Here is a 27,945-nt window from a genome sequence, read left to right on the forward strand (position 1 = left end):
TCTTTTTCGAGGACCTTTCAAGAAAAGTATGATTTGAAAATTAGATAAAAAAGCATGATGACCCCATTCACTAATTGCAACTGCATCAAAGGCATGGTATGGCATAGTACAACCAAACAATGGTTGTCTGACACAGAAAAAGACAATGAAAAATAATTTACGTGCAGTGGACACACCATGAAAACTCAAAAAAGGATGGAACAAATTTTTTTCAGTTTTAAGGATTAGTTACAGCCATTCTGATGTTTACAATAAAAAGGGGGATTAACAATTCACTTTATTCACTTGTAAGTACTAGCTTCTATGATATGGAAATCTAAACAGATTTCTCAAAATATTTGAGTGAAGAAATTTTTCTTATCAAATATTGGCTACTGCAACAAAAAAAAGCTGTACCTATCTATCTACCTGTATAACTGATGGCTGTTCCCTCTGCTGCAAACTCCCTCAAGAGGGTGGCCATGGCAAAGAGTCCCCATACCTGGTGAGCTCTACTGCTGCTTCTTTGCCTTTAGTGCCTCATCCATAACAATCCATGGGCAGAGGGTGACTCTAGTGCACTGTTTCCAGAGACTACTGTCTAAATTTCCAACCAACTACTTCTACCTAAACTTCATGCCTAATACTGCAGGCTCCTCTCAAATCATTCACTTCCACAGCCTTAGCATTAAGTATACCTCAGAATCACTCACAGAAAATATTATTACATTAATCAAATTCAGTCAGTGCTAAATATGAAGTAAATGTACAGGATGATGTCCTTCCCTGAAACAAGACAATTTCTTTCTTAATTTCCAGATAAAAAATCTATTTATCCTCTTGCATTAGATAGAATGTAAAGAAATAGAATGCACTGAAAAGAAAGAGGTTTGCTTTTCCAAGAGACAATGTCAGTTACCAAACTATGACATGTTACATAAACAGTTAACCAAAACACAGTACGGTAAGCAAAGGCTCAACAAACCAAGAACTGCGCAAAAATACCTTATTAAAGAACAGTTGAACATTATACATGAAATAAAGCTTGGGAGAATATGGAATACCAGCACAAGAAGCAAGAAGAACATCAAAGGCTAAATAAGAAACAACTTGCGCAGTAAAATCTTTCAAGTAGTCCTACAGATTTAATGCAATGACTATCAACTAGTGCTTCATCTTAAAGGTACAAATGAGAATCAATTACTTAATATTCTTTCAAATATAATATAATAAATCAGTATCAATTCAGTACCAAATTATGCATAACATGAATAATCATTGCCCTTCTAGGTATAATCCAAACTAAATACAGGACGACATGATAATTGCTCATAAAAGCAAGTCTCAGGTAATTTTATTTTTCATTCACTGAACAGTTATTTCTCCACAAGCAAGTGCTCCTGGTGAACATGGCCTCATCATATATGCATATTACTATACTACAAATAGTCAAGTTCGCAAGTCATTCTTCTGCCTTTGTGATCACAGAAACACAAGACCAATCATTCTGAATTACTACCCAAATATCATCAAAGAGAACTTCATGCATTATGGTGTGTCAACCATCCTTATAACTTTATTATTGTGTTCACAAAAATCAGCTAAATGTAAAAAACATTCTACCACTCAACCTAACATAATAATCAGTCATAATCATACAAGCATTAGCAGACACTAATTAACAATGTTTCTTATATACAGTGAAGCTGCTGCAATAACAAATGTACTTCCTTATCTATGCTGAATAACTAGAAATAATAAGGATATGCTTTCAGAATTCAACAGGAGGGATCTATTCTATCAGTGTATGAAACAGACAGTAACAAAATATTTCATATATATGTTAAAGAATTCTTTGGCATGTAATCACTTAAGTAGCTATCTTACAATAAGATACTGAATGTAAACAATGGAACAGTTTGACTCAGCATCATTTCTATAACAAGAGCTTTATGTCTTCACACTGATAAAGGTGTCTAATATCTGGATTTTTTTATAAATTTTTCATTTTTATTTACAAAATTATCAATAAAAACTATTTTTTTGTATTATCAGGCATATATTATGGAAAATGTACATTGCAGGGAAAGCATGAAATAACCATGATTTGAAAGTAATCATATATTTTTCCAAGACCACTTATGGAGGGGGATGAGGTAGGCCACTTGGAGCAAAAATTCCAATAAAATTATTTGTTTACATATCTATAAAGTCTGATTATGGCCTAATCATTATCAATAAATCAGTAAAACCTGTATATATCAGTCACTGTTTTCACTTGAGAAGTAACCAGCTTATCATTACATAGGAAGTGGGTCATTCTTAAGTGGTAAATTATCACAAATAAATATACCATTTATTTACCATGTTTCACCCATGTAACATCAATATAGCAGCAATTATAGAAATTAATAGTAGCATTACCATAAAATCTAACAAAATCAAAAAAATTATATTAGTATATCAAGGGATACTCAAGCTTAAGCATGTCTATGATATACCTGAACATAACCCTTGGCAAGTCAATAATAAAACTGCATTTACTTTCAAATTATAAATAAAACTTTACTAAATAAATAAGAAAAGAGACGATTGTGCATGCACAAGCTTTTCCATAAACTGCATTCACAGTTAATAAAAATCAACTTATGCTACACTCAAAAATCTACATTAAAATGGTTTGGCTTCCTTATCCACAGACATCACTCCATGACTATTTTCAGCCAATTCAATGCAAATTAATCCTGTAACAGTTAGATTCCAATATCAAATCTCCTTACCTAATCTATGTAGTATGTGGCTTCTCCCTGTATACAGAATGATAATTCATGCAGCAATTCTTCTAACTACGACCTCAGCAAATTTCTAATTTTAAAAGTCCAGAATCTATTCTCCAATGAGAAGGGTACTCCATACAGTTTTCTGCCTTTACACTAAATGCCTCTCCCTCTGCAGGCCTGGGAAGTTCAGCCGCACCATATTTCCTGATTCAAGTGAGACACCCTTTTTATAATTACATTCTATCTTCCTACATCATATGGCTTTCCTCTGTTTTTTCCTTACTCAGTATTACTTTTTCATTTCACTTAGAATTAAATCATTACTGCTACATGCATTACCTTTGCATAACTATCCCACCTCAGGAATCCATGTTTACATTAAGAAGCATCACTTTTGCAACACCATATCTCCCTCAGATTTCCTCACTCCATCCACTCTTAATGAAACACCCACTGCATCAAACACCCTCCCTGACTCCTTATGCCTACTAACCATTCTATTTTTACAGACTTGTTTCAACAAGACACAACAGTTTGGGGTACACAACAAACAAACCTTGCCGTACCTTTCTGGCAATCTGCTTGACCTTTAACAATATCCCAACTTCTATTCCGTCACCCCTAATCAAAGTCCTACTAATTATTTGGACTGGTGTTACCCTCTCTATCTTTTGCCATCCAAACATATTTCATATTTCTAACTCCATTTCTTCAAGCACAGCTCTTTTGCTTTCCATAGATTTTTTTTCTTCTCATCCTTGCCTTACAGTTTTTTATTATTTGCCTATTCAACTATCATCTATGTATCATGAGTGCATCAGATCTTTAAATCCTCCCTAAGACTCTTCAGTTCTACAACTGTACTTTAATTGGTAGTCAGAATCTCTCACAAAACCTTATCAGTGCATACAATTTACAACCAAGGCAACACAAAACATACCTGTCTACCTTTTTCAGTTACTCAGCCACTTGTATTTCAGTTTTACTGAAATTTTTCACTTCCTCTACTAGCTTTCATTCATCTCCTTATTCATTTAATGCATTCTGCCATCCTCCTCTATATTAAGTCTCTTATCAGTCTTCTGCAGATCAATATATGCTGCATTTTCTAACTGATCATTCTCATGATGAAGGCCTGATCAACAAACCTCATCCTTCCATAAATCTATCATGCTCATTTTTATCAGAATAACCCAATTTTCTTCTTAGACTTCAAGCTTAAATAAATATGCATTCTTATTTCTACAAAATGCAAATATAGATTAAGAGAATGGAAAAATAAGACTAAGATAAATACAAAAACAGCTGGAGCTGTTGATGACTGCAAAGATCAATCGGATCTTTAAGAGAAAAGAAGGGTCAATGAGAACTTCTAACATTTTCTAACTAAACGTTCTCATGATGAAAGCCTGATGAATAACCCTCATCTTTCCATAAATCTATCATGCTCATCTTTAACAGAATCACCTGATTTTCTTCTTAAACTTCAAGCTTCGTTAAATATTCATTCTTAATTCTACAAAAAGCAAATATAGGTAAAGAGAATGGTAAAAAACACTAAAATAAATAAAAAACAGAGTTGTTGATGACTGTAAATATCAATCAGATCTTTCAGAGAACAGAAGGGCCAATGAAAATATATCTGTATGTGGTAAACTAAAAAGATTTTGCAGTCTTTTGACACTTAGTCGAACTTTCTAGCTAATCTGACCCTTGAAAAATCACAAAGGGGAACAACTTGATGAAAAAAAAATTTCAAAGATGAAGAAAATGTCTAGGATTACTTTAAAGTCTACTCTATTGATAATTTCAAGTAAACTGAATGAACAGTAATTGAGATATCCATGGCAGAAGGAAAAAGGAAAAAAAGTTCTTCCATCCGGAAGACCTGAAAAACATCTGAGGGCTATCAACAACAAATTATCAACATCTAGAGTGATAAGAAAAAAAAAATGTGGTTCAGTGCAATGCTAATATCTTTTAACAATTACGGTCAAAAGTAATGCCATCCCAATAAATTACATAAAATGCATTTAGTTTAAAACACTAATCTATCATGAAAGAAAATAAAAAATGCTCAAATTAGATAAACTTAAAATTATTTCTTCCAGAAGACAAAGCACATAAGAATAAGAGTGGTATAGGAAATTTATCAGAATGGTGAGAGAAATTCATCAGAGTTACCCATGGCCAATGGTCAAAGGGCTCTATAATTGTATACAATGCAAGGACCATAAAAAAGGGTTGAATTCTGTGAAGAGAAATGGTTTGAAAGGTCACAGTGATATGGAAAACATGACAGAAAAAATGTTCAGAATGAAATATTAGAAACTACTTGTGTCAAACTAATTATCAATAATCATGTGACTGCTAATACAGGTTTAGCGCACTTAACCTGAATCTTAAAACTTGACTTTCATACACAGCTTTACCTAATAATATAGTATGAAGAGTCTCTGACATAAAGTACATATAATACATAAATATCAATCTTATTGCACTGACAGTAAAAAAGTTTTAAAAAAGTAGACATTAATCCCAACGATCCTCTTGATCTGAGGCCAGGAATATCTCTAACATAAACTGTGAAATGCTTTGCATGGCATGAAGGACAATAGCCAATACTATACTCAGTGACAGTTGCACATACTTTATTTCTACCAGCTCTTGTGAGGGAGTATTAGAAGCAGAGAAGGATGACTCATCTGAGGGACTCTGCTCTCCAGATGCAGCTTCAGGAATGGAAAGGGAGTCTTGACCTGCTGGGCTTTCCACTAAAGTAGAAGGTTCACCACTTGCAGGTGAGTCCAGTGAACATGAACCTGAGTTACTTAATGCTTCTGGTAACTTGATGCAATCTTCTGAAGATCTTACATCATGTGCATCTTTGGGGAATAACATTTGTGTTTCTAAATCTGCTAATGGGCTGTCTTCAAGCAGTCTTGGGATCCCAGGCATCTCTGATGATATGCTTAAAAAGTCTGGGGTATCATCACCAGAATTTTTTGGTAAATGAGCATCATCTGATGCATTTGTAAGGTTTGTTAACTCTGAACAAATACTGAAATATTCAGTCGTATCATCTGCCACAGTCTGGGGTGTTGATGGCTCAGATAAAGGATCAGGTGTGGCAAGATTGGATGGTGTACTATATGGATTACATATCTCTGAGAGCGAGTCCTTTTGACCATTGGAATGTGGAGACGTAATCTTCCTTGATAATTTCTTCTCATCATTAGTAGAATATTCATCAGTACATATGGAATTCATGGTTGTTTCTGTCTCATATCCTGTGTCAGTTGAGAATGTACTTGTTATCATGCTGGAGTCCATTTCATCAGATGATGAAGAAGTGGTTACCAACTTACTTGCCTGAGATTTATTTGACAAAGATGCTCCTATTACTGATGACGAGACTACAGTTACCTTGGGAGTCTCAGCAGGGGAAAGCCTTAAGTCTTGTAACATCCGTGCAACAGAATGGCTCTGAGAACGGGATGATACAGGAAGAAAATCATCCACTGCCCATGCATCATCATTCAAACTCCAAAGTTTGCTCGTTTCACTTCTTAAAGTCTCTTCATCCTGTTCCATAAGTGAAAGGGACTTCTGTTGTCCTGACTGATTTTCCTTCATACTGGTTGATCTATGCTTCTTTGGTGATCTGTGCTTCTTCTTGGGAGAAGTTTTTTTCTTCTTAGGTGAATGAGTAGTGTTTGAGCACTGAACTTTAGGCCGGACAGACAGCATTGCTGGGTCATTTTCCTTATCACTTCCAGGAGACCTAAGAAAGCTGTCATCAAAACCCAGATGGCATGGAACAGCATCCATAACAGGAGAGAGTAATTTCTGGCTTATTTGGGTTGAGTCAAGGGAAAACTCAGGCAACACTGAAAAGTCACTGAATTGGTTTGAATCTTTATGACTAATACCATGCCCAGTTAAAAAATCAGCCACCCTAATCCCATCTAGTCTTCTATTTTTGACAATTTTCAGGTTCTCTTCTATACCTATAATGTCCTCCATAGATTTCTTTTCATAATATCCTTCATTATATTTGCCTATATTCATGACAGCCTCTACCTGACAATGATCTTCCTTTTCCTGAACACTCTTATTGTCTGAGCTTGTAACAGAAGCTAGGATATTTGTAGTTCTAGAAGAAGGATACAATTTATGATATCTAGCTGACATATCATTCAAACCTATTTCCTGCTGAGTAGCAGAAATTACAGAAGCATTCTGCATATCTTTCAAATATTCAGGATCAGAATAACAGATGGCTACACGTAGTGACTGTGGACGTCTACGTGGCCAAGAAGCAGGGAGACTTAGAGTGTTTTTGGTCTGATTCAAAAGTGTCACCAAAGAATTACTACTGCAGGATGTACTAGCTAAGGAACTGAAAGTCCCAGGAGGCACAGTCTTGTTGACGGACAATTGGCAGTTGATGAGAGGCACTGAGCCCACATCTGGATAAAGGTTTGGACTAAAGGATAATGGAACCACTTGACAAGCACTATCCAGGTCATTACACAGTATCATTGTGTCTCTCGTTACTGTAGGTGTTGAAGAAGAGGAAGAGTTGCTACCATTAGAATTTCTGTCTTGTCCACAGCCTAATGACACTGAGTGAGAGTTGGTATGATTATCAAATTCTACCAAAGAGTTTACAGCACCTGAGTATTCATGTGAACCTAAGTTTTTAGTAATAACTGGGAAAGGTAAAACTTTATTATATGAAATTTCTTTTTTCAAAACACAGTCTAATTCATTTGTTACCTTGTCACTTTCATTATTTTCACTACACACCAAAAGAGGTTTAGAAATCAAGGGTTTCAGCTCCTCAGAAGAGTCTGTGAAATTTGATGATGGCATAGCTGGTTGACTTCTATCCATGATTTCCTCTAAGGGAGGGGAAGGTTCAAAGGAACTATAACCTTTATTAGATTGCTTTCTAATTGCTGGGAACAATCTGTCTCTTTCTAAATCACCTGAAAAGTCCCTTGAAGTTACATCACTTGTAGGTCGTACACAAGAAAGTATTCCACTACTACCAACATCATTTCTCACTAAACCAGAGAAAGTAATATCAGAAACCCTTCTATTCTCACAACCTCTGTGATCTCCTAATTCTGTCTCAGGACAATGTTCTAAACAAGGGACATTTTCATCATCTAAAAATGCACTTCCTTCACAAGAGAAATCAAAACAACCACTCCATGGCCACTTGGAGACATGCATCTGCTCCCGATTTCCCCCATCTCCCAAGTTAGACATTTGGTTCATGCTTGTATTTTCCCTTCCTACCCCCCCAGAAAAACAGCCAGCAGACACACAACTAGCTGACTGGGAGGGTATTCCTCAGGTAATATATGACTGTGACGAGAGAATAGCTTGCACATCATCAGTTGTCTGATCTGGCTCCCCAATGCCGCTGTACTGGGTAGGTGCTAGTGTCTCCACAGATACATATACCTGTTGAAATTAAGTGTGTTAAAAGATAAATCTAAAAATAGGCTTTCAGTCTGATACTCATTTCTAATTCTAGAGAGGGTGAGTTACGGACAGAAGCTCATATATAGGAAGTCTACTCAACCATTTTCAGTAGACCTTCTATTACCATAACTAATTGAATATCAGTTTTCAACTAATACATTCTGTAAACTGAACTCCATCATGTTGTCCAAGTATACCAACAAATGACTATAATTCACTTAGGCTTTTTTTTTTAACTTGTGAGAGATCAGACAGCATCTGGCTTGACAGTGTGATCTAAATGATGAGTGATGTGACTCATGACTTGTGAATCCCCAGCTTGCCACGCCTCTATTCTCAATGAAGTTTCTGAAATTAAGAACCCATTTTCTAACTTTGACAACAATCTGCAGGTATATGAGCTTGAAATGAAATGGCATATCAAATTGTCAAACTAGATGTGAGATGGAGACCACTTGCTCATATTGCATCTAAAGATAAACTTACTCTAATATGAAATGAGCTGCTGCCATGAAATATTTCATTAATACAATTAACTGATATTAAGCAAAAAAAACTTTCCTGGTTAGATGCAGGACTCTGTTAACTTAGGGAACAGGGAAAAACAGCTGAATACTTTTTCTATTCCCAAGTGTTTGGTATACGTCTATCATACTCAAAACTCACCAATTCTGCAGCCAACAGTACAAAAGAAGAAATGCTGCTAAAATTACATCTGATTGACTTGTTCCCCATTAACATGGACCAAGCCCTCATTTACTGTTCAATGAACTAGGAATGTCTTTCAATGAGGTGGGAGCACAAATCACAATCTTGTTATAAAGTCAAGTGTTCTGACCATACTGCTACCATGCCAGCACACCTGATGTTCTTAGGCCTGTATTCTGTAAGACTAATGCCAAAGATTCTCCTGAATTGAAAGCTTATGCTAGTGCCATTTTAATCATCTGCTGTTCTAATACATTAGAATTAAAACTGTGATTATACTAGCCTGATTAGAGACAAACTGCTTACCTCTTATCTTAGGCAAATAAAGCCACTAAGTTTAAATAGTAAATATCCACTTTACAAATATGTAAGTGATGTCACAAGGTAGAGACAATACACTAGCAATTTATGGATTAAGAGCAAAATCACTGAAATTCTGCCAAGGAACTGAATCTAGATTCATCCTTTTATAGAAATGTCTTTCTGTAAGATAGACATGTTGGTCATTATGCTCCAAAACTTCTCTAGATGTGGCACATATATCATTCTTGTGTCTGTCAGAGACCAAAATGATACTCATGATACTTGTTGAATTATGCCTCCAAGGTCAAGGTCAACACTGCTTCAATATTGTGTTTTTTTTTTGAAGTGAGAAAATTCTATCCCATACCGGGGAAATTAAAATGAAAAACACTTCATAATCATTTCTGCAGATAAGCAAGACATATTAACAACTTTGGCCAAAGCTGCCTTACATTTTCCTTGCAGCCTTAATTTTCTCTAAAAGATTACAGTAAAACAGACATATACATGACAAACAGCAATATCAAATACCAAGACAATCTTTAGAGAAGCCGAAATTATTATGAAACTAACTGATGTTCCTGTACAGAGGATAATCTTATGGATAAAGAATGGTCTTTTTAAGAATCTTAACATTAGTGTCCTAAAAGTCACTACACCTAAGTATGAGAAACACAAAATCCATATACTCTTATGCAAACCTAAGATTCCACATCATGACAAAAAAATTCTATCAATCACTTGATTTGCAAAATATTTGTGATCTAAGAAGCATGTATAAAGCTATATTGATTATATGAACAATTACTGCAACAGAATCAACAGCCACCTTTCATGAAGTATATCAGCAGATGGGAGGGGAATAGCTGAAGTGAAAAGTGGGTCATGAAACCTTTCTCTGAAAGGAACTATCTACACAATACTGGAAAATATCCTCCTCCACAGAAAAACACCTTTTAAACCTAGGTTTTTAAAATCCTCAGAAGCTGAATCTTCTGTGAAGATTATGTTCAAGAAACACTTATTTTAAAGTGAAAACACTAATGGTTTAAATATGCACACCACTGTGTTCCAAACTGTCCTAGTAAATAAACATTCAACCATTTACATAAAGCATTCAGAGTTAATCTGCTTCATCTATTTATCTATTTCATCATTAAGTCAAGCCTTTCAAATCACTCATAAACATCTTCAACCCAATTCGTTAAAAAGAAATACAGACTTACGCTTATAAAGTGCTTTACTTTTTCACTCTGCACACTACTTTCATTCATCAAGTTAGACCAAGGTTTCTAGTTACATCACCTCTGCTTTTGAAATTCTACAGAACAGTGATACCTCCCCACCTGTGGTGGATCCATGGTGATGTTTTTAAATTCGTCAACAAGAGTTAGCATGAATATGTTGAAGGTCCCTGCACACACCCACTCAGACACAGTACTGGCCACATGAAAGCCCCAACCTCCATCCTTAGGATACCAATTTGTTGGATCACTACCTGTAACAAGGATAAGTTAGATTAAACTATAAAAATATATCTACTTGTCTTTCTACTTAACTACATTAAATATGCTATATCCTGAACCTGCAGAAATTTGAATACATCTCCATCTAATAGGTGGTTTTCCCTATTAGTTCACTTCTAGACAATCACATATAGTATCAATCAAATCATAAACATCTTAGCAGACACATACACAAAAAACAGTTGGATACCCAACAGCCACACTAAAAACAATTGTTGCCACATTCTAAATTACTTAATCCCTAAAATATGAACCCATCACAGGGACAGATACCCATATCAAACTTAGGCCTTATGGGAATAATAAAAAAAAACATCATCTGAACGTCAAATGATGACATACAGATGACAAAATGATTGCATAAGACAAGAATTACATTAGGTTAAGAATATGGAGGGACAGAAAAAGACATCAAGTTGGTTAGCCCTGAAGCAGCCAAAACTCACAAAATATCTGTGGGATGTGCTGTGTGGCTATGTCAACAAATTCACAAATGCCTGACTCGAAAGCAGATGCCAAAGTATACATACAAAAGAGAGAAAGAAGCAGTAAAGCAACAATGAGAAAGGGGTTCAAGATGAGAAAGGAGAGATGGTAAACAATTTTTACTGAACCCTGTCAAGGAGAAAGGCAGAGGAAGCTCCCTTCTTATGTATTTGAGCCAAATTCCATACAGTATTGGATTATCCCTTTGTATAGATGGAATAGATGATCTGAGGGAAAATATATATGAGACCTAAAAAATAATTCCCAGTCTTTCAAGCCACCTTAGGTAGTGTATTTCAGGAATATGGATCTTTAGGAAGAAAATGTATTTTTTGTAAGATTAGAAGGTAAGCATTCCCAATATGGTGACAGACTAAAGGGTTAAAACCATATCCTTAAAGAATATAGGAAAGTCAAGACAAATTCTAATGAGATAAACAGGAAAAATAAAGTCAGTCATCGAATCTGACTAGATTTTGTGTATTTCACTGCAAAATAGTTAGGTCTGAAACAAGAAAAAAGTCAAAGTAATGGAAGAAGTAGAAAACAGAAGGTATCTAATGGAAGAAAGAAGGACGCAGCACTGTCATTAGTATGAGCGAATGGAATTTCTGATCTAAAGACCACTGATAAAGAATAAAAGGATAAACAATAGAAAAGAACCTTATGGAACACTGCTATTCATGGAAGAGAATGCTTGATCCATTAATAAGTACATCAACAAAGTGACTGAAAAGATAATTGGGAAACATTTTCCAGAGCAAGGGGAATGCTCCTGGTGCATGAATGCAAGACTTGGGCTATGGATGAAAATGTGTGGAGGAGGATGGAAGCGCAGGATATGAAGTCTAGAAAAATATGTGGTGTGAGATGGTCTGATCAAGTCAGTTGTAAAAATGTAAGACAGGGGTGTGGTACTAAGAACACAATGTTTGAGAGAGCTGAAGAGGGTGTACCAAAATGGTTTGGATACGTGGAGAGAAAAAGTAAGGAGAGGCTAACAGAGAGGATGCATGTGTCAGACGTGGAAGAGAAAAGGAGAAAGGGGAGACAAACTGATGATGGAAGGATGGGATACAGTGAAGTGAAGCAATGTGGTATGCAGGGGATGATGTGCTCTCAGTAGACTGAACCAGTTACATATGAAGAAGCCAGGGAAAATCACGAAAAGGTCTGTGGGCCGGGTTTGTAGACAAGGGGCTGTGGTTTCAATGCACTACATATGACATGACAGCTAGAGAAAAGATGAGAAAGAATGAAGCCCTTTCTTCGTCTGTTTCTGATACTACCTCCTTACATTGGAAACAGCAAACAAGTACATAAAGTGACCCTTTTCATGAAAAACAATGTTTTGTTTTTTGCACTGAGGGATTCAAAAAACAGACACACAAAAAATCAATGCACAAGGAAAGAGTAGAAATTAAAGATTAAAAAAAATGGTCCAGGTTATTTAGTTCAATCAAATGGCTCAACTTTTGCTGACAGTATAACCCAGTCTTTTTCATTATATCTATCCATATGACATAATGTGGCCTTTGTTTCAACTATTCTGGGTGCCACCTCGCAAAAACCAAAAATGGCATATAAGTACAAAGGAAAGATATGATCAATCAACAAACGAAGTATTTTCAGAACTTTACATCAGGGAAATATCTAAACTATATTACAAACAAATAATAATTCTAGCTCTAATGTATGTGAACTTAAAAAAAAAAAGAATTATCACAAGATAAAGGATGAAAATGGTATTTCATGAATCTCTTTCATGCCTGATCACCGTCATCTTCCTTAGCAAAGCAGTGCTAATATCAAACATCAGCCTCGTATCATTCTTTATCTGTCTTGTATGATGCACCAAAACCTAAGCTCACCATCCACAACCAAGCCCAGCAGACCATTCCACAGTGTACACTGACCACTTCGTATTTGGTTTCATATTTCTAATCTTATGAACTACAAAGACTATAAATCTATCAATTGTTCCTCATCTTACAAAACAAACGTACCATTAAACTGAGTATGGGCAATGCTGGCACATATGCAACCTGTGAAAAAGAAAACTGCAGCCACCACTGCCAAGACTAAACGTATATGGGCCATTGCCAGGCTGTTGACAAGCGGATGAGTCTGATAGGAACACATTGCCTGTGGAAAGATACAAAAAAATCTGTAAATAAAAGTATATTATCAATTGTTTTTCCTTGCTTTAAGATGTATGTCTTTCCCTATATCCATAGCAAGGTGGCAACTATTTTGGTAGCTGGCCATGTCCAGAACCAAGTGCCACAAATCACTTGATTATCCTGCATTTTGGTTTGGCTTTAGTGAAGTAGGTGCCATATTCATGCAAATGAAATATGGTCTTGCAATAAGACCAATGGTCATCTCAGCACGGACAAACTAGGGATAAAACACAAGGTAATATAATAAGCAATAAACAATAGTGGGATATGAAAGGAAAACAATAAGTAATGATGAAAATGTTAAAAACAGAGTACCTTGGAATTTTACAGTGTGATAGATCATCAATATCAAAGGAAAAAAATAGTATAAAGGACAAGCCTTTAATTCATCCATGGTAGTGCTATCATAGATGACCTAAGCTAACTGATCTATCACCTGCAATTCTACAAAAATTGATTTTCCTGAAAGCTTATAAAAATATCTAGGAACATTATTACATATCAGAGCCTCCACACACTGCTCACTTAAATAAATCTAAGTATATATACCAGTAGTTCCCAAATGAAGATATGCATGGCACTAGTGGTATGAAAGCTATGCAGGTGCTTTGTTGAGTAAGTTTTACAAGTTCTAGCCATACATAAATAGAAATATGAATGCATCTTTAAGTCAAGCAATGTTGGACAATATGTTTTAAATAATTTCTTTATTCTAATCAATACCATATACATAAAATCCAAACAACTTCAAAGTACTTTACTATGTTAAACTGATATGTCAGATATATGGTGGTACACAAAATGGATAAAAGAAAGATTAGTGGTACAAATCTAATGGGTATTAAACACAGAAATAAACTATGACCATTCAATTTAGTTTCTAGCTTCAATAACGTCTAGAAATGATGCTTTTACTTTTCTTTTAAAAAATTTACACATTTTTCTCTGAACACATCCTTGCCTCACACTTAACTGCCATCATCATCATCATCAGTCAATCTAATTACTTATATCTGACGCCTGTTCCCCCTGGGAACTCCCATCGAGGGGTGGCCATGGCAAACAAGTCTCCACTTATCCCTGTCCTTACATGCCTTCCTTGTATACACCATTCCATGCACTCTTCCACTAGTTCTCTCCCTCCAGTATTCCTCCATCCCATTTCCCATGTCACAGGTGGTCTTCCACTTACACCTAACCCTTTAATTGTACTATTATTCACTCTCCTCGTAAACTCCCAGTCTTGCATTCTTTCCATATACCCAAACCACTTCAAAGTATTACATATCACCCATTCTACCACTCCACAATTCTCTCCCTTTGCATTCCCTGCCACACCACATCTCTCATACACCCTTTCATGTCTTTCTTCATTCCATCTAGCCACACCACATGCTCTTCTCAAATAGCTCATTTCCACAGCCTGGATTCTTGACTCTGTGACTCATTCCATGTTCAGGTTTCAGCTGCAAAGGTCAGGGTAGGGAAGACTGTACTGTCCCTTAATCCTCTCTTCACTTCCTTACTTACACCTCTACCCTACATATTCTATTAAACTACCAGATGACTCTTCTACCCTGTACTGCTCTCTCCCTTATCTCTCCTTCCATATCACCACACTTACCCATGACATCCAGATACTTAAATTCTCTCACTTCTTCCAGTCTTCCCCCCTTCCCCCATATCTACAGTATAATTCAGTACACTTTCTTCTTTCACTCTATGTGGTTTTACAAAATCTATATTTTCACTCTGTTTCCTTTCAAATACCACTGCTTTCCTCTTACCTGCTTTCACCATCAATCACATAGGCTCACACACATCATAAAACATACTTACAACCTTCTGCAACTCCTCTTCACTCTCAGCAAATGACACATCTGCAAGCAGGCCTGCCACTAGCAACCATATCTCACTGCCACACTCCATCTCTACACCCCTTTTCCCTAGTTTTGCTGTCATTTCTCTTATACATATATCAAAAAGCCACAGTGACATACAGCCCTGCCACACACCTTCATGTATCCCAACTCAGCTCTCCATCCACCCTAGACACATTTGCTTCTATATAAAAGGCTTTCACGCCATTCAACATTTATCCCCCTACAACATATATCCTTAACACATCCTACAAAGCATTCCACTTGACTGCGTCATACACTTTCTCCAGATCCATGAAAGCTGCATACAACTTCTTATCTTTTGTTAAATACTTATCCACTGTCATCTTTACAACAAAATCTGAACCACACATCCCCTACCTTTCCTAAAACCTTCTTGCTCTTCATTTATTCTGCATTCAGTCACCTCCATCACTATGTCATCACTCTGTCAATTAATATTCTTGCATACACTTTTCCTGGTATACTTAACAAATAGGGGATGGGGAGAATGAATACTTTCCATATATTCCCCGCTTGTCATAGGAGACTAAAGGGGGTGGGAGCAGAGGACTGGATACCCTCCCCTTCTTGTATTTCAATTCTTAACAGAGGAAACTTAACTGACTTACTGCCCTATAATTGCTACATACATCCTTAGCACCTTTTCCTCTGAATAAAGGAACGATAATAGTTTTCACCCAACCCTCAGACACAACCTTCTGTTTCCATGCTAAACTACACATAAGATGTGTTCACTCTATCACACTTTCTCCTCCATACTTCAACATTTCAGCCATAATCCCATGATTTCCAGGTGCCTTTCCTACCTTCAGCCTCATTATTGCCCTTTTTACCTCCTTTTTTGCACTTGTATCCTCTTCCTTCCATCCTCCATATCTATGCATGCTACAACTGCTGCCTCCCATTCTCCAACATTCATCAGTTCTTCAAAATACTCTTTCCATCTTCCTTTCACTTCCTCCTTTTGATTCAGCAACTCCCCTTCCTTACTTCTCACATCAACATTTCCCCTCTTACATCCACCTCTTTCCTTTCTCACCTCCTTCCACTACAGTTTCTTATTATCCTGAAACTTTCCACCTAACTTTCTCTACTTTCCTCTATCATCATCAACCGCTCCATAAATCCAGTGATCCAACTTCAAGTTGATTTTCTCATCATTTCACACCTCACCAGTCACAGCTTGTGTGGTCCTGATTATAAACAAACAGGACTAGTGAAAATGCTGCAGGGTGGCAAGAATACTTCTGCAGTCTGACAAAGCAGGCATGAAAGAGACATGCTTAACCGTGCTTTGCAGCCAAGTAAGTCCATCCATATTTGAAAAACCTAACACTGCTAAAAAAAAAGGGGGTCCAGGACTCATGACCATTCATTATGGATGGGTAGTATACGTCCCTAAAGGTTTTCTGCAATACATTACAGCTGGGACAGGTGCATCCCAAAACATTATTAATTTGTACATGCTAGTTTGAGGGCAGTATGTGACTGGAAAGTACTGTATGGGAATCTATCCATTGTTTCCATCATGCAAGTCCATATCTTACACCCTAAAAATACTCTTTTACCATCGCATTGTGAAGAGGATGGTTGATGTATGATAGATGCATGTAGACCAGAGGGCAATAAACAGAGATACTAATACTGACCCAGACTTTTACACTGATCTTACTGAGTTAAGAGAGGATGATGATGCTCTCTTCTACATACAGGAGGGTGACAATGATCATGACATTGCTCAAGAAGAGCAAACAAAAATAAAGGAAGATGATCTTGGCAGTGACAAAGCTCAGCCAAGTCTATATTCCCAGCAGTAATAAAAAAATAAATTTGTAACATAAATACTTATATGTTGTTGTTCACTGATGATACAGCGCTGGTGGCTGATTCATGTGAGAAACTGCAGAAGCTGTTGACTGAGTTTGGTAAAGTGTGTGAAAGAAGAAAGTTAAGAGTAAATGTGAATAAGAGCAAGGTTATTAGGTACAGTAGGGTTGAGGGTCAAGTCAATTGGGAGGTAAGTTTGAATGGAGAAAAACTGGAGGAAGTAAAGTGTTTTAGATATCTGGGAGTGGATCTGGCAGCGGATGGAACCATGGAAGTGGAAGTGGATCATAGGGTGGGGGAGGGGGCGAAAATTCTGGGGGCTTGAAGAATGTGTGGAAGTCGAGAACATTATCTCCGAAAGCAAAAATGGGTATGTTTGAAGGAATAGTGATTCCAACAATGTTGTATGGTTGTGAGGCGTGGGCTATGGATAGAGTTGTGCGCAGGAGGATGGATGTGCTGGAAATGAGATGTTTGAGGACAATGTGTGGTGTGAGGTGGTTTGATCGAGTAAGTAACGTAAGGGTAAGAGAGATGTGTGGAAATAAAAAGAGCGTGGTTGAGAGAGCAGAAGAGGATGTTTTGAAATGGTTTGGGCACATGGAGAGAATGAGTGAGGAAAGATTGACCAAGAGGATATATGTGTCGGAGGTGGAGGGAACGAGAAGTGGGAGACCAAATTGGAGGTGGAAAGATGGAGTGAAAAAGATTTTGTGTGATCGGGGCCTGAACATGCAGGAGGGTGAAAGGAGGGCAAGGAATAGAGTGAATTGGATCGATGTGGTATACCGGGGTTGACGTGCTGTCAGTGGATTGAATCAGGGCATGTGAAGCGTCTGGGGTAAACCATGGTAAGCTGTGTATGTATGTATATTTGTGTGTGTGGACGTATGTATATACATGTGTATGGGGGTGGGTTGGGCCATTTCTTTCATCTGTTTCCTTGCGCTACCTCGCAAATGCGGGAGACAGCAAAAAAAAAAAAAAAAATGTTCTATGTATTCATATATATGTGTGTGTGTGTGTGTGTGTGTGTGTGTGTGTGTGTGTGTGTGTTTTCATCTAAGTGAGAGAGAGAGAGACAGAGACTGTGTTTGAGGTAGACAGAGAGAATGTGAGTTTGGGGTACCTGTATATCTGGCAGCAATTAATCACAGTGTCTAAGTGAGAGAGAGAGACAGAAACCGAGTTTGAGGTAGACAGAGATAATGTGAGTTTGGGGTACCTGTATATCTGGCAGCAATTAATCACAAAGATACAGCCTTCACAAGGTAGCTATGAACAGTGTATTACAAATAGCAAGACTGCATATATTTCTGGGTTCCAAAAAAAATTCTCCTTCAAGTAAAAGAAATAAGAATAACCATGAAAGGAATATATAATTCATTTATACTGTTCAGAGGGAACTGAGATATTCATTGCATCTGGCATCTATAACTCAAGGCAATGCCTCCCAGCAATGCCCACTTCATGATAATCCTGGGAGGTGAAAATATAAAAGCTTATCATAACAGATATACATATTTAATGGGTACAGACAAGCATGTTCTTTTCAACTAAAACGAGAAAAATTTTAATAAAGGCAAATGAAATGTTTATCGTTTAATGCACAAGTGGGGTTAAGGCAATCATATCTGTGACTACAACAACATCCCTTATCACACCTGTGCTGCTACACAAGATGGGTTGTAAGCTCATTCACCATGGTGTTAAATTTTTTTAAGCTCAGAAAGACAAGCTCTTTCAAATGGCATGAAAAGAAACTGAATAACAGCAATTTCAATTATCATGAACTTGGCATGTTGAGGGTCTAGTTCATTTTTTTGCAAGCTTTAAAGAAGATATTGACTACTGATATCTGTGAGCCAGCCAATCATGACCCTCAAAATATATGACAGTCAAAACACTCTGTTTCCTCTTGCCTGGACAACTAGTTTATGAAATGAATACTGACATATTAACTCTCACAGAAGTACATGCAACAAAAACTGGGTTCCAACAACACAACACACAATCATAGGTAGTTCACAAATGTACACATCCTTCAAGCTGCCTCTGTCAGAGTGCAGAAATTATTCTGTCTTAAGAAAACCAATTTTTCTCAACTGAAGGAAAGATTATTACACAGAATGCTAGATGTATTTATTGTCAGTAAGAAAGCAAGTCTTTATCTATGATGCCAGTTCCCTCCAGGACATTCCAAGCATTTTTCCATCATTTCTCTCCCTCCAGGGCTCCTAATGCCAGATGCATATTTGCCTGTCCCTGCCTAAGACATATGAAACAATTAACATGTCATCAATAATACATGAAATGGTGTGTAAGGGAAAGGAGAGAGGCAATGGTGTAGCTGGAGAGGGAAAGTGATATGGGGGGAGCTAGGGAGATGAACATGCAGGAGTGGATAGGGTGGCTTTATTTTTCTATGATGAGAGCTCCATGCAAGAAAATAAGTCCTCATCAAAGCCAGGCTTACAAAGAAAGGATGGCCCTACATAACCAAGCCAGCTCAGTGACCTCAGATAATGCATTCTCTGCTGCTAGGTAAGTTACCAACAAATATGAATTCACCTGGATCCAGCAAACCTCAAAATGTTGCTATCTATATACTCTAATGGCATTCAGGCTGAACTTAACAGCCCCAGTGGAGATGATTTTTACTTGATGGCCATATCATCTCCTTTTGAATGTAAAGACTGGCGGTCAACAGATGACATTCACTAAGAGTGCTAGATGTTAACAATGATAATGGACGATGACAATAATGGTAATTCTTCATACTTGTTCACCATTTCCTGCCTTAGCAAAGTAGTCCCAGTAAGAGACAAAAAAATGCCTTAATCAATCATATCCACTCTTTAGGGACCATGTATAAAACACTGAAACCAGATCCCATTACCCAAAGCCACACCCCAAAGACTATTCTTGGTTTCCCTTAACCACTTCCTCTGCTCCGATGATTACATTAGTAATGAGAATGATGGTGATAGTGGTAATGGTAATGAAGATGATGACAAGGATGATAGTGAAAATATAATAATAGTGCTAACAACAACACTAATAATACTTTACTTATAAGTCCCTTACCTGAACCCAGAGGTATCCAGTACCCAAGCCAAATGCCAATAGAGCTCCAGATATATGAACAAAGAAAACGTTGGTTTCTTGAAAGTTGGCAACAATTGATATACCAAATGCTGCAAGAGAACCTATGAACAGACCAACACGATTCAGCCTCACAATGTTGGAAGATGAAGAATGGTTACGGTAGAGTTCAGCTATCTGGCGAAAGCGCACATAAATGGTCACAAGAACTGAAAAGGAAAGGAAAGTTCTCTCTTAGTTATATAATCATTCTCCCTATTTCATCAACAGACATCATGCATCTCCACACATTCAAGTGAAAAAGATACAGATGCAATACAATAACAACTGCCAAAGAACAATGTGCTCTGATCTGATTAATGTGACGTATATGAATCATCCATACATTCTTTAAAAGAGAAAAATTGTCTTAAGATGAACAAAAAAATACTCTTATGAGACTGGACTGAGATGAACTGAAGGACAACAGTTTTTATGTCATGCAAAACTTCACACCAGATCTCACATCCGTGAACCATACACAATTAGCATACATACAGAGACCAGAGGATCACCAAAAAAGTGAGGAACAAATCCATAAAGAGAAAAACTTTCATTCATAACATAATCTATACTTCTCCTATGGTAATGCTTCCAAGTATAACTCACAGTCACTCTACTGTACTGCCTTTTCCCACACTCAGTAATCAAAGCATCAAATCATTTATTTCAGGACTAATGAATTGCCTTTAACTGAATCACAATTCTCAAATCTTAACAACCCCATCACATTCATATATAATGTTTTTGAGTTGTGAAATTCAGCTACACATGTTTCACAAACATGTCCAATAATTTTATGTTCCTGTTGTAATCTACAAAATTGAAGATGAATGTTTTCCATATAATCCAGTTAAATATAGCTATTAACAAATACTGAAAAGAAGTGGCTCACTTTTTTACTTCATACTATTATTCATAAATTACATGAATATAAGAAAATTGTTTGAACTGTAATTCACAATTGAACAGCAGACCAACACAATTAGTTCATTCTTTGTATTTCTCTTAAAATTCATCTGTTTTTAATTTTCCTAAAAGAAAATTGTTAACCATCCTTAACTCTATAAAACACGCAATGAAAATATATCTTACTAGCAAAAGCGCCTATGTTAAGAGCTTGGCCGAAGATACAGCTCTCTGGAGATTTTGTTCCTGTGTCACTGATGTACGGAAACTCAGGTTCAGTATGATGCAGCAAGACTGATATGGTGTACCTGTTATAAGTGTTAACCATAAACTCAACATGCCATATCATCAAATATTACTATACTATTTACTATTTGCTTTGTCGCTGTCTCCCGCATTAGCGAGGTAGCGCAAGGAAACAGATGAAAGAATGGCCCAACCCACCCACATACACATGTATATACATACACGTCCATACATGCAAATATACATACCGATACATCTCAATGTATACATATACATACACACACAGACATATACATATATACACATGTACATAACTCATACTGTCTGCCTTTATTTATTCCCAACGCCACCTAGCCACAAATGGAATAACAACCCCCTCCCCCCTCATGTGTGTGAGGTAGCGCTAGGAAAAGACAACAAAGGCCCTATTCATTCACACTGTCTCTAGCTGTCATGTAATAATGCACCGAAACCACAGCTCCCTTTCCACATCCAGGCCTCACACAACTTTCCATGGTTTACCCCAGACGCTTCACATGCCCTGGTTCAATCCATTGACAGCACGTCGACCCCAGTATACCACATCGTTCCAATTCACTCTATTCCTTGAACGTCTTTCACCCTCCTGCATGTTCAGGCCCTGGTCACTCAAAATCTTTTTCACTCCGTCTTTCCACCTCCAATTTGGTCTCCCACTTCTCCTCGTTCCCTCCACCTCTGACACATATATCCTCTTGGTCAATCTTTCCTCACTCATTCTCTCCATGTGACCAAACCATTTCAAAACACCCTCTTCTGCTCTCTCAACCACACTCTTTTTATTTCCACACATCTCTCTTACCCTCACATTACTTACTCGATCAAACCACCTCACACCACATATTGTCCTCAAACATCTCATTTCCAGCACCTCCATCCTCCTCCGCACAACTCTATCCATAGCCCACGCCTCGCAACCATACAACATTGTTGGAACCACTATTCCTTCAAACATACCCATTTTAGCTTTCCGAGATAATGTTCTCGACTTCTAAACATTCTTCAAGGCTCCCAGAATTTTCGCCCCCTCCCCCACACTATGATTCACTTCCGCTTCCATGGTTCCATCCACTGCCAGATCCACTCCCAGATATCTCAAACACTTTACTTCCTCCAGTTTTTCTCCACTCAAACTTACCTCCCAGGTGACTTGTCCCTCAACCCTACTGTATCTAATAACCTTGCTCTTATTCACATTTACTCTTAACTTTCTTCTTTCACACACTTTACCAAACTCAGTCACCAGCTTCTGCAGTTTCTCACATGAATCAGCCACCAGCGCTGTATCATCAGCGAACAACAACTGACTCACTTCCCAAGCTCTCTCATCCACAACAGACTGCATACTTGCCCCTCTTTCCAAAACTCTTGCATTCACCTCCCTAACAACCCCATACATAAACAAATTAAACAACCATGGAGACATCACACACCCCTGCCGCAAAACAACATTCACTGAGAACCAATCACTTTCCTCTCTTCCTACACGTACACATGCCTTACATCCTTGATAAAAACTTTTCATTGCTTTTAAGAACTTGCCTCCCACACCAAATATTCTTAACACCTTCCACAGAGCATCTCTATCAACTCTATCATATGCCTTCTCCAGATCCATAAATGCTACATACAAATCCATTTGCTATTCTAAGTATTTCTCACATACATTCTTCAAAGCAAACACCTGATCCACACAACCTCTACCACATCTGAAACCACACTGCTCTTCCCCAATCTGATGCTCTGTACATGCCTTCACCCTCTCAATCAATACCCTCCCATATAATTTCCCAGGAATACTCAACAAACTTATACCTCTGTAATTTGAGCACTCACTCTTATCCCCTTTGCCTTTATACAATGGCACTATGCAAGCATTCTGCCAATCCTCAGGCACCTCACCATGAGACATTCATACATTAAATAACCTTACCAACCAGTCAACAATACAGTCACCCGCTTTTTTAATAAATTCTACTGCAATACCATCCAAACCTGCTGCCTTGCCAGCTTTCATCTTCTGCAAAGCTTTTACTACCTCTACTCTGTTTACTTAATCATTTTCCCTAACCCTCTCACATTGCACACCACCTCGGCCAAAACACCCTATATCTGCCACTCTATCATCAAATACATTCAACAAACCTTCAAAATACTCATCCCACCCCGCCACACATGAAATGGCACCCCCCCTCCCCACACGCGCACACGCGAGGTAGTGCTAGGAAAAGACAACAAAGGCCACATTCATTCACACTCAGTCTCTAGCTGTCATATGTAATGCACGGAAACCACACCTCCCTTTACACACCCTGACCCCACAAAACTTTCCATAGTTTACTCTAGACACTTCACATGCCCTGGGTCAATCCACTGACAGCACGTTGACCTCGGTATACCACATCGTTTCAATTCACTCTATTCCTTGCATGCCTCTCACACTCCTGTATGTTCAGGCCCCAATCGCTTAAAATCTTTTTCACTCCATCCTTCCATCTCCAATTTAGTCTCCCGCTTCTCCTTGTTCCCTCCACCTACGACATGTATATCTTCTTTGTCAATCTTTCCTCACTCATTCTCTCCATATATCTATACCATTTCAACACACCCTCTTCTGCTCTCTCAATCACACTTTTTTTATTTCCACACACCTCTCTTATCCTTCCATTACTTACTTGATCAAACACCTTATAATGTCCTCAAACATTACATTTCCAACACATCCACCCTCCTCTGTACTACCCTATCTATAGCCCATGCTTTGCAACCATATAATATTGCTGGAACTACAATTCCTTTTAAAAAATACCCAGTTATTCCAATGGTAATGCACTAGAAGTACATAATTTCTTTCTTTCAAACTATTCGCCATTTCCCGCATTAGCGAGGTAGCGTTAAGAACAGAGGACTGGGCCTTTGAGGGAATACCCTCACCTGGCCCAATTCTCTGTTTCTTCTTTTGCAAAAAAAAAAAAAAAAAAAAAAAAGGGGGGGAGGATTTCCAGCCCCCCGCTCCCTCCCCTTTTAGTCGCCTTCTGCGACACGCAGGGAATACGTGGGAAGTATTCTTTCTCCCCTATCCCCAGGGAAATCCCTAGAAGTACATAATATAGAACAATAGAAAGAGGAGCTCAATGGGCTGTATACTGATGTAAAAGAATGAATGAGGAGCAGAACTGTCATAACACAATCAAATGAAGAATATTTGAAGATATATGTTACTACAACTAGTGTCCAACCCAGGTCTTAAGGGATGTGATTGTTGAGCACCAAACCACTAACATGGTGACCTTAGATACAACCTGACCATGCATATTAATTTGCAATGGTAACTGAAGTTTTAATGAAAGACTAACTAAAATCATGATAAGTATTCAGTGTCAATACATACTGTATGCTGAAACCTAATATCTTTTAACGTTCTACAGAACAAAAGCCAGCCTTATGGTTAAGAACATACGTGATAATGAAGGTAGCAGGGAAGAGTACGAAGACGGTGAGAGGCAAAAGATATAAATATGATGATCCCATGTTGAGGTTTTGAAGCAGTATTCACTGGTATCAAATCTGAACAACTGATACTGTTAAAAGGAAAAGATTTACATAAGAAAAAATTCATTTCATTGATAACAACACATTACACACCTTATGATAATACAAGTATCAAAACTGGATTCTGACGTTAATCTTAAAACCATCAAAGGCCACATTCATTCGTACTCAAAATAAAAGTTTCAAACGTTTTGGTGAATTTAGGTTAGTCTACTCTGGTAACTGATGTTATTTTTCTAATCTAGGAATAGTTAACTTTTTATTCAAAAGAAAAAAGTATATGCAACTTTTCATCAATCAAGTAAAAATTATATCCTTTTTTTTTTGCACAAAGGGAGAAATCACAAAAATCAGCTGTGCATCACAAGGGTTAAGCATGTGCCAGAAAAGCAAAAATGGGTCATAATTTTGCAAATACAAAATCATAGTATCTCTTTTCTATCTCCTTGTACTTCCTTAACATCAACAGATTTTATTAGTCTACATTTATCAGTTTTAGAAGTATGCATGCCCAAGCCAGAGAATAAATTCATTTGGCAGAAATAGTGGTTCATCCACCTTATATAAACTAATCCTAAAAAGAGCTGGATAAATTATGAAGTGACTTCTCTATAAAGTATATGCATGACTCCAACTCTACTGACCTCAGTTCCCACCTACACAAAACATACCATACCACAGGAGCATATTCCAACCCTTGACACTAGAAAAATATCAACACATCAGAACAACACAGCAGTCTGACCCTTGAGCGTGGTAAAATCCAAAAGCACAGCAACATAACCCTTGAGTATTATGGTGTTACCCTTGACTTGACCCTTAAGAGTTGTCAAAGGTTTACTCATTTTACCCAAGGGTCACATTGTGGTAAAGTACCAGTTAAACTCTGCAAATCAATCAGCTTTGGAATATGAATGATGTTATTTTGCTAAGGTAATGTGGAGTGTGGTAAACATGTTCAAAGAGGAATAACATGTCTGGAACATTATTTTTTATTTCAAAATACTACACAAGTTAATATTGGGAAGAGCTATAAAGCTCAGGGGAAATGTAGTTAAAAAAATTACAGCAAAAGTCATAATAAAAAACACATTTATGATTCTGACCCAAAAGAACCTCATCTAACTTCCACTGGGAACTAATATTTACCTTATTTTCTAAGTTATATGAAAAATAAGCGAGTTATTGTTCAAATTTAAGTGCAGTTCCTTGACATTGTGTGTTCCTGTAAACAAATAAAATGAATTTCATCAATATACATGTTACTAAAGCACATAATTAATATATATGCATTCATACACCATGCAGACTTAATGATCATTTGGGAAAAACATTCCTATACTTCGAATTTAACACTGAAATTTTAAGACTAATTTTAGCTGCATGGGGAGGGTAGGTAATGAGGTTTTCATAGTTTTCTTGATTTACATAACTGTTTCGGCTCCTTTCATATCAATTAATTCGTGCTTTCTCTGAAATTTAGAGCCCTGTATTTGTTTCTATACAAAGACAAATTCTGTCAATAAACACTTTGTGAAGGGGCCTCATAGAGATGAGAATACAACATACACATTTGGTTATGTTATGGGAAATTTCGTAAGTTCCAATGAGTCAAACACATTTCACTTACTATTTCTCTAAATCCACGTTATCCCTTAGCTTCAAAGCTTTCCCTAACAATCTACTTATTCTCTACAGAGGAATAAGAGATAAGGTCCTCCAATCTTAATTCATTTTCCACATTACACTACCAAAAAAAAACTATTTCATTCACATTACTAAGCTAAAAAAGTAGTAAACTTTAACCAGTAAATTATCTGTAATTTCATGCTCTAGGGTCAAACTGATGTACAGAATGGTCATATCGCTGTGTTCTACGGTCATACCGTTGTGCTCAATGGGTTAATCCTTATAGTACCTGAATTCTTGCAACTCATCAGATGACGTTGAGTCACAAGAAGAATGGAAGCTGACATGACAGTCACGTCCCTGGCCGACACTGACAGCACCGGCCGCCTGCAACACTAGACGCTTCTTCATGCAACACAAACTTGATCACTGGCTATGTACCACTAGACCAGCCACACTGGAGCTTGCGTTACTCCATACACTGAACGTGGCTATATCACTCTCCATGGGTGAATTACAGTTACTGAACACGATGATCACTTATCATGTAAGTAATCTAAGCACATGATTTGTGAAACGCCTACCAAATCACGACTGACAACAGGAAAACTTGTGCTCTAGCATAATCACCTTCTCCTCTCCCCTAAGTCTTCAATGAGCGAGTGTACTGGATCACTCCTCTGCTAACATCATGGGTTCTTCATGTAAAATATTCAACACAAAATACCTGTGTCACTACGGCTTCATGACAATATTTATCACAAGACGAGGAGCCACCTCTCACACAAACTGACGTCGGATCAGCTGTTTCTGACTGTTGTTTAGATGCTTCATAAAAAATGGGAATCTTATTTGCAATTTTATCTTTAAAGAATTATGATTACACTCAAACGATCACCCTGACGTGTCAATATATATATATATATATATATATATATATATATATATATATATATATATATATATATATATATATATATATGAAACGTGCGCAATTAATATCCCTTCAATTTATGCTCTCTCCAGATATGTACAAGATCTGCATCTTATAAATGTTACAAGGAAACTTAACCATTGATTTTTATTATATTAAAGTTGGGTTCACGTGTGGAATTATGTATATGTATGCCGATAGATAAAGCGAAAGTGAGACAGAGTGAAACAGGCAGAGAGAGAGAGAGAGAGAGAGAGAGAGAGAGAGAGAGAGAGAGAGAGAGAGAGAGAGAGAGAG

At 37.3% G+C, this 27,945-nt stretch overlaps 1 protein-coding gene across 5 annotated transcripts; it reads right to left on the reverse strand.

The window, feature by feature from the left end:
• Positions 1-265: 265 nt before the first annotated feature.
• LOC139766395 (DNA damage-regulated autophagy modulator protein 2-like) lies at positions 266-27,535 on the reverse strand. 5 transcript variants are annotated; one of them, XM_071694982.1, is made up of 8 exons: positions 27,442-27,518; positions 26,235-26,310; positions 24,994-25,114; positions 21,435-21,556; positions 20,283-20,509; positions 13,288-13,426; positions 10,616-10,767; positions 3,400-8,237 (listed from the first exon to the last, which is right to left on the reverse strand). In XM_071694982.1, exons 3-8 carry the CDS (start codon positions 25,062-25,064, stop codon positions 8,124-8,126), a joined length of 825 nt encoding a protein of 274 aa, XP_071551083.1. In that variant the 5' UTR covers positions 25,065-25,114; positions 26,235-26,310; positions 27,442-27,518; the 3' UTR covers positions 3,400-8,123. The 5 variants fall into 5 exon arrangements, with proteins under 5 accessions (XP_071551081.1, XP_071551080.1, XP_071551083.1 ...); XM_071694980.1 differs by lacking the exon at positions 26,235-26,310 and having other exon boundaries at positions 266-8,237; positions 27,442-27,535; XM_071694979.1 differs by lacking the exon at positions 26,235-26,310 and having other exon boundaries at positions 1,193-8,237; positions 27,004-27,530.
• Positions 27,536-27,945: the final 410 nt, after the last annotated feature.

This window comes from Panulirus ornatus, chromosome 57, assembly GCF_036320965.1.
Source record: "Panulirus ornatus isolate Po-2019 chromosome 57, ASM3632096v1, whole genome shotgun sequence".
In the NCBI taxonomy this organism is placed as follows: domain Eukaryota; kingdom Metazoa; phylum Arthropoda; class Malacostraca; order Decapoda; family Palinuridae; genus Panulirus; species Panulirus ornatus.